Source organism: Zootoca vivipara, chromosome 17 (assembly GCF_963506605.1).
Source record: "Zootoca vivipara chromosome 17, rZooViv1.1, whole genome shotgun sequence".
Classification (NCBI taxonomy): Eukaryota; Metazoa; Chordata; class Lepidosauria; order Squamata; family Lacertidae; genus Zootoca; species Zootoca vivipara.
This window is the reverse complement of record NC_083292.1, coordinates 20,350,685-20,359,134: the sequence shown is the minus strand read 5'-3', so window position 1 is coordinate 20,359,134 and position 8,450 is coordinate 20,350,685. Positions and strand designations below refer to the sequence as shown.

Genomic DNA, 8,450 nt, shown 5'->3' with positions numbered 1-8,450 from the left:
GCCAACTCCTAAGGGCCAAGGTCCCTTCACCCCCCCAGTAAAATATTTGAGGGGGCTCCCCCCCAAAAAAGTTGATGGACATTGCAATTCAAATGTTATGTGTGTGCTGCATCTTGTAATTGCTTATGTGTGGTGGGGTTTATCTGCCCCCACCCAGTATTATGTTCAAGTTGGCACCCCTGGGACAGAGTATGGCAAAGCACAGTCTGCAAGGTTACTTACTGCCTCTGGTTTTCCATCTCTCGTGCACATAGCAAAGCTCATGAACTGTCATCTGGAAAGCTTGTGGAGATGGCCCAACTATTTCAGCATCCTGTTCTCACAGTGGCCAACAAGGTGCCTGTTCTGGGAAGCTCACAAGCAAGACCTAAGCGCAACAGCACCGTCTGCATTTATGGCTCCCAGTAAGTCTACTGCCTCCAACAGGGGAGGGATAGCATACTCATTGTGGCTAGCAACCACTGATAGACTTGTTGTTTAGTTGTTTAGTCGTGTCCGACTCTTCGTGACCCCATGGACCAGAGCACGTCAGGCACTCCTGTCTTCCACTGCCTCCCGCAGCTTGGTCAAACTCATGTTGGTAGCTTCGAGAACACTGTCCAACCATCTTGTCCTCTGTCGTCCCCTTCTCCTAGTGCCCTCAATCTTTCCCAACATCAGGGTCTTTTCTTCTCATGAGATGGCCAAAGTATTGGAGCCTCAGCTTCAGGATCTGTCCTTCCAGTGAGCACTCAGGGTTGATTTCCTTCAGAATGGATAAGTTTGATCTTCTTGCAGTCCATGGGACTCTCAAAAGTCTCCTCCAGCACCACAATTCAAAAGCATCAATTCTTCGGCGATCAGCCTTCTTTATGGTCCAGCTCTCACTTCCATACATCACTACTGGGAAAATCATAGCTTTAACTATACGGACCTTTGTCGGCAAGGTGATGTCTCTGCTTTTTAAGATAGACTTTTCTTTCACAAAATCATCTACGCCTCTTTTAAAGCCATCCATGTTGGCAGCATACCCTCCAAGTATCCCAATTTTCCAGGGACAGCCTTGGGATTACGAAAGTCATCCCAGCTTCTGATTTGATCCAGGAATGTTCCTGTTACCTCTATCGGTGCTGCTGCCACCAAGCTCAGGGAGGAGGACGAGACGACACTTGTTTCAAGTGGTGGGGGGGGGGGCTACTGCTGCAAGGGAGCCTCCAGTTGCCTCTCTATGGCCCCTTCATGGTCGCCACTGCCAACCTACTTCCTTGGGCAGCTTGTAGCAGGCAAGGGAGAGGAGAGGCTGCCACCGCTGGGCCCAGCCCCACATGACACACCAGCTTCGAGGGGCAGGCAGAGGGGCAAGTCTCCCTGGGCAGGAAGAGAGGGGAAGTGGAGCAGAGCAGAGCGCAAGGAATCTTGATTTTTTTTTATTAAAAAAAAATGCTTTATGAGTGTGTATCTAACCTTGCCCCTTTCTAAAGTTTATTTATCAGTGTGCATTTTTCATTTTGTAAATCTACCAAGTAATAAAATAAAATTGGGATTAAGGGGTTTTCTCAGGATGGTGGAAAGTGTTTGTGTTTTATCCTGTTGGTGTAGCGATGACGGCACTTGCCCTTCTTCTTGTAGGAAATGCTCTGCAGTGGGGGGGGGACAAAAAAAATGGGTGGTTGAGGAGGGTCAGTTGGAGGGGGTGGGGGATGAAAAATGTTCCCGTTTTCATCCGAGGAATGTTGAAGGATATGTGGCAGTCACCACTGCCTCTTATGGGAGCAAACTCCACAATTCAACTATACACTGTGTGAAGAAGGACTTCATTTTGTCTCTTCTGGATCTTCCAACATGCAGTTTTCAAACCTTCCAGCATTCAGCTGTAGCATCAATTCCCCAGAATACCTTCCCAAAAGAGATTATGAACATTCAATCAGCTGGGTGCTTTAACTGTCTATTGAGAACCCATTTCTTTCCTTTTATCATAATATATTTGCTATTCTCTCATCTTAATTTATGGTGTCTTATACCTGCAAGCAGCTTAGATCCCCCCCCAAATGTTTTAATCCAGAAATGATGATAATATTATGAATAATAATAACCTGTAGAAGAAAAGACTGGGAGGTGATATAAGAGCCATCTTCAAAAACCTGAAGGGCTGTCACATTGAAGAGTTGAGCAAGCTTGTTTTCCCCTGCTTTGGAGGCTAGGACCTGAAGCAATGGATCAAATGACAAGAAAGGAGATTCCAACTAAACATTAGAGAGAACTTTCTGACAGTAAGAGCTGTTTGTCAGTGGAACAGGTTACTTTGGAAGGTGGTGGACTCTCCTTCACTGGAGGTTTTCTAAAACAAAAATTGAGCGGCCAGCTGTCAGAGATTCTTTAGCTGCAATTCTTGCATTACAGGAGGTTGAAATAGTTGGCCCTTGGGGTACCTTCCAACTCTTCCATTCTATGCTCCTAATAGCCTGTGTCTCAACTATCAAAAGTCTGGAAGATATCAATCTAATGACTCCAAACATGGACAGTGATATCATTTTGTCTTAAGGCAAAGAATGATATCCTCTGGATTTGCAGAATTCTTCCTTAGGTTTGATGTTAAGCAAGGAGCAGGGAAGAGTAGAGGAGAGAGATGTTGCTAATTATGCTCTTAGGGCCTTGTCAAGGTACTGCGTTGCTGTCTCTGCTTGTATTTCATTTCATGGGCCAAACCACCTGCCTAGGTTTAAAAGTGAATGAGGCAAGGCATGGCCTACGAGACGGAAAGCCTCAAACTCATTACATCCTTCGGGAGTGAGCCTATGCACAAGAAGCTGGCATAGAGCAAGCTGGTGTAAATTAAGCAGGTGAAACGTTATACCAGATCCAAGGTAAAAAGGTACAGGTAAAAAGGAGAAGGAACACTGGACACTTAATAAAAAAATTCCTTCAGTAGCACCTTAAAGACCAACTAAGTTTTTATTTTGGTATGAGCTTTCGTGTGCATGCACTTCTTCAGATATCACTTAAGTTCAGTCAAAGATATCACTTAAGTTCAGTCAAAGGTGACTATGAGGTTACGACACTCATCTCGCTTTCAGGCCGAGGGATCGGGCGTTTGGCCACAGACAGCTTTCCGGGTCATGCGGCCAGCATGACTAGACTGCTTCTGGCGCAACGGAACACTGTGACGGAAGCCAGAGCGCATGGAAACACCATTTACCTTCCCACCACAACAGTACCTATTTATCTACTTGCACTTGCGTGCTTTCAAACTGCTAGGTTGGCAGGAGGTAGGACTGAGCAACGGGAACTCACCCCGTCGCGGGGATTCGAACTGCTGACCTTCCGATCGGCAAGCCCAAGAGGCTCAGCAGTTTAGACCACAGCGCCCTGGACTAGATGGGCCTTCGGCTGCATCCAGCAGAGTTTTCCTTATTTTGTGTGTGTGTGTGTGTGTGTGTGTGTGTGTGTGTGTGTGTGTGTGTAAGGTAAAATCATCATATGTTCTGAAGATTTATATATGGTTTTTTTTATTTAAAAAAATCTGTTTATCTTCTATAGGTTGTAGAAGAAATAGAAGAACAATATGAACCTCTCTCCCCCAGTTTTCCTATCCCCGACCCCAGGAAGAGTTACAGAAGTCCATTGATGAGGAGTCATGTCCCACCAACCAGGTTCTTTTCCTTACACCTTCTGTTTGCCCACACCTGAGCGAAACCCCCATTGAACACAGTGAGGATTTCTTTTGAGTAAACATGCTTTGGATTAGCCTGTGTAAACCAGAGGATTGATATCAATCGGGGTGTTTCAAATCAGGTAGGAGTGGAACACAATGGGAAAGGTATCTGTATCTCCACCCCCCCCTCAATGGGCCATTTTGAGTGGAAACTGCCAGGAAAGGAAAGAGTTGACTTGATTGATGGATCTCAGGTTGAAGTGGTGAGAGGGTTAAGACCGGGTTTCAACTCCCCATCCAGCTGTGAGACACATTGGCTGACCTGGGGGTGGCAGTCACAACCTAGCCCACCTCACTGGATCAGGATGCTGAAAGGTCAGAAAGGGTAGATCCACTCACACAACCTAGAGCTCCGTGGAAGAAAGGTAAGGATACAAATATCACACAAGTAAATAATATATAGCCCCAAACAAAGTCGATTCTGCAGGCACTGCAGGGGGGTGTACTAGATGACAGGATGGGTCAACTCTACAGTTTTATAATTCTATGATTCTAAGCCTGAAATATCCCTTCCTTTCCTAGCCCACAAAAAGGAACAGGGACTGTTAGGCTTTAGGGTACCACAAGATTCTATTGGTTGTATGCAACAACTACTCAAAGTAGACCCATTGCAATTAAGGACCTAAGTTGCCCATCCATTTCCATGTGTCTAGATAGAACTAAAATTGAATGCAACCTGTTTTTATTTGCAATTCGTTTTTAGCTTGCAATTTTTTTGGAGGGGGGAGGGTAGATATAGCAATTTAACTTTTCTTTAAAAGGCCTGATTAGCATCGTTTTGGGGACAATCAGATGTACAGTATATAATTTATCATAGCTTATTCGAATACATTCGCGGTATGATTTTAATCTGACGTTTTTTAAACAGTTGTTTTTACTGATAATTTCACTGTTTTGTTTTGTTTTCTTGTTAACCGCTTTGAGGCTTTATTTTATTTCGCAATCGAGCGGGACACAATAAATTTCGTGAAACGAACAAGTGTTCGTTTCAACCCTTTGTTTGCCTGCGACAGACTGTGAGTGCTTAGGAAGTGCCATTGCTCTGAGCCTTTGAGGGCCTGTCCTTACCCCGCCTCTCTTCAAAATGGGGGGGGGGGGCTGAGGTTATTTAATTAGGCTTGTTCCTTCCCTCCCTCCCCGATTCTGCTGGAGGCGGGGAAGAGATGCATACAAGCAGCTGGAGGGGCGAGCGTGCGTTTCTGTTCATTACCTCCCCTTCTCAATTAAATCGCGTCTGAGTCAGCGCCTCGCCCCGTCCTCCCCACCCCCGATCTCCCCTCCCAGGCCATTGGCAGGCACACGCCCGGAGGACCCGGGGACCAGCCGCCCTTTGTGATGCTGATTCGGGCTGGAGGAGCCTCTCCGTCTTTTGTCTGATGTTTTCCAGGCAGACGGAGGAGGAGAGAGCGCAGCAGCTCTTGAAAATTGACCAGCCCCCCGAGCTGCGCGTCACATCGGAGCAAAGACAAAACGCCCGCCTGCCTGGGCTTAGCGCGCACGCACAGCCGGGTCGGGAGGCAGACGGAGGCGCTTCCCTTACGCACGAAACACAGGGCTTGGTAATTTCCCCCCAAAAAATATTGTCGATCCAGGCTATTACCCCGCCAGGGCAAACCGTCTTAGGCAGGCGCCGGCCAGGTGAGAGAGCCCTCGGGCTTGGAGAGGCGGAAATGTAACATTTCAGCACCCTGGACAGTTCGGAGCGCGGCGGCGCTTTGGCGGTCGGGCCATGGCGAGCGTCCAGCAGGGCGAAAAGCAGCTCTTCGAGAAGTTCTGGAGAGGGACCTTCAAAGCGGTGGCCACGCCAAGACCCGGCAGCGTCATCGTGGCCAGCATCACCTCCCGCAAGCCCCTGGCCAGGTAGGAAACTTGTTCGCATTGCTCTGTTTTTGAAGCTAGACCGGCTGCCTCCTTACCGTCCTTGCGCGGTTTATTCTGTTTTATTCCAACATGCTGGGGCGCGGGGGAGATTGACCGTTTTGTAAGGAAAGAGCTTTGAAAATAGTGCTTTTACTGCTTTTACTCTCTCTGTTTTAGTAGATCTGGGTTTTTTAAAATCTTGCTTTAATTCTATTATACTTTTTAACTATAAATTTGCATATGCTTTTCCACCTTCTTTGTTTTATCTGCATTGTGTAAGCCGCCTTGAGCCCTGGTCTTGGGGAAAAGGCGGATATAAATAAACAAACAAATAAATAAATGGTGTTTAACCGCATGTTTTATTGATGACTTCTCTGTCTTGACTGATATATTTCTCTGTGGTTTGGGTTTTCAATGTGGTATATGCATTTTGCTCCCCCCCCCTATCTTACTATGTTTTATGTAAGCTACTTGGGGATTTTGCGTATTAAACGGTAAATAAAAATGATCGAGGAAGAGGACCCTTTGCTCCAGCCCCGTGGGTGCAGGGAGTCAGGGACCCTCTCGCCTTCTGTTTGATCAATGGCTAAGAGATATTCCCCCCAATTGGGGTAGATCAGGGGTTTGTAAGAGTCTTTGTGTAAATGAGGAGGTGGATGTGAAAACTTTTCCTGGTAGAAATTAAGAGCCTGCAGGAGCATATCAGATACCTGGATGGTGGTGGTTGGCTTATTAAGGAGCAAGCACAGTTTTGGGGTTGAGCTCTGATGAATGTGTCCAATCTCTCTGAATGTTCGGGTTTTAATGACTTTTTTTTAAAAAAGCATCCTATTTAATATACTGTCACTTTCCAGCACCTGAATCCTTTAGTTCCACCCTGCAGAATTCAGGATGGGGTGGGTTAGATCCTGAAAAATGTACATCAAGAATAAACAATGACTCTGCCCTGGTTTTGTGCTCCGAGCATCTCTGTGAATGGAGGAGATGGGCAGGAAAACTTTTGCTAAACCAGCTGGGCTTTGGTGGGAGCAGGGGAGGTAAAGATGAGCATCTGCAGGAGCAAATCAAATATCTTGATTATGAAGGTGGTGATGGTTGAGCCTTGTTGATGTGCCCATTCTCCGATCAATCTGAAACAGATTTAACGGCATTAAAAAACACAACTTTTTTTTTTATGTACGGTTACTTTCCTCCACTACCCAATATTCAGGACAGGGTGAGCAAGAGATTGAAATTGATGCATCTAGAACACAGCAAGTGTGCCCTGGTTTGAGGATGACTAAAAAAAAGATATTAGAATTGCATCCACCTAAACACAAAAAGTCAGGAGTGCAGAAGAATGGAAGGGGAGTCTGACCTTTTAGTCACTTTTGTAAAAAGCCATGGTGTATGGGCAACTGGATGTTTGAAAAATAAAGTTGGGCTCACTGATCTGTGGTGCTCTGACCTTTAAAAGGTGTAACGTCCAAAGGTGAAGGTGATGAGGAAGGAAATTGTATGTGGTACACATACATATTATTAAACTGTTCAGAGGTTTATTTACAATTATATATTTTTTTAAATGATATTTTTTTAATGATTTCAATATTTGTTTTTAAATGTTTCCTTTTAATGAAAAAACTATGGCTTTGTTCTTTTTGTAAACTCCTTTGAGGTTTTATTATTTATTTTACTGCATTTATATCCCTTGGTTTTTTTCCTCCAAGGATCTCAGGGTGGCAGGCAAGCTCCTCATTTAATCCCCACAACAACCTTGTGAGGTAGGCTAGGCTGAGAGACCGCCACTTCCCCAAGGTCACCCAGTGAACTTCATGGCCAAGTGGGGATTTGAACCCTTGTCCCCCCCCCTCAAGGTCCTAGTCTGACACGCTAAATACTACATTACCACTGGCTTTTATTTTATTACCATCAAGCATTATGGCAATCTTGGGGAATAAATAAATAAAGAGGCGCATACATTTTGCTAAAGAAATAAATGGACTTTGGGGCTGAAAGACAACAGCGTTTTTTGAATAAAACTCCCCAAGCGGCACACTGGGGAGTTTGTTGACGCTGGAGTTTCCTGCACTGCTGCTTCGCAACATTTCTGCTAGAATTCAGGAGGATTACCCACAGGACTGAGCTGCAGCTCTTCCAAGAGGCTTAGGGCAAGTACAGCAATCTATGTGGCTTCTCCCAGATTACTGCATGGATAAGCGCAAGAATTAGCACTCTTGCCAAGTGGCGCTTATAGGGGCTGGCGGCACTGTAGGGTCACATGCAGAGGTCCTCTCCACCCCAGCACATAAATGCCATTTTGAGTGCAAACATTTGTGCAGGCTTTGGGTCCATCTCTCCGTGATGGTGCTTCCGTTGCTTTCACAGTCTGGGAAAAGGTGTTGATATGGAACAGCGTACATCATTCTCCACTATCGCTGGCATTAGGAACAGCTAGCTATTGAGCCTGTGATCACTCAGTGGAAGAGCATCTGCATTGCATGCAGAAGTTCCCAGGTTCCATGCCCAGGATCTCCAGGTAGGACTCCCATTCTGAAACCCTGGAGATCCACTCCCGGTCAGTTTCTATAGTATTGAGCTGGATGGATGAATTGTCTGATTCAATATAGTGAAGGACCATAGCTCAGTAGGTTGAGCATCTGTTTTGCATGCAGAAGGTTCCCAGGTTCAATCCCCAATGGCATCTCCAGGTAGGGCTGAGAAAGATTCCCCATCTAAAACCCTAGAGAGCCACCAGTCCAACTCATTATATGGCAGCTCATTAAGTTCATGTTGGTTCCATTTGGGTTGGTTTCTCATTTCCTTTCTGGAAAGGGGACCGAAAACTGTCAATCTGCTTCTCTTGGGGGTCTTTCATAAAGCACTTTGGTTCCTCAGCCACCCCCTCCCCACATATAACTTC

At 45.8% G+C, this 8,450-nt stretch overlaps 1 protein-coding gene across 1 annotated transcript in view; it reads left to right on the top strand.

Moving 5' to 3' along the window:
- The first annotated feature begins 5,420 nt into the window (after positions 1-5,420).
- Positions 5,421-8,450, top strand: part of SRRM4 (serine/arginine repetitive matrix 4) — a 123,577-nt gene continuing 120,547 nt past the window's right edge. Inside the window, 1 exon segment of the mRNA XM_035098140.2 lies at positions 5,421-5,551. Coding sequence (XP_034954031.2) covers positions 5,421-5,551 — 131 coding nt within the window.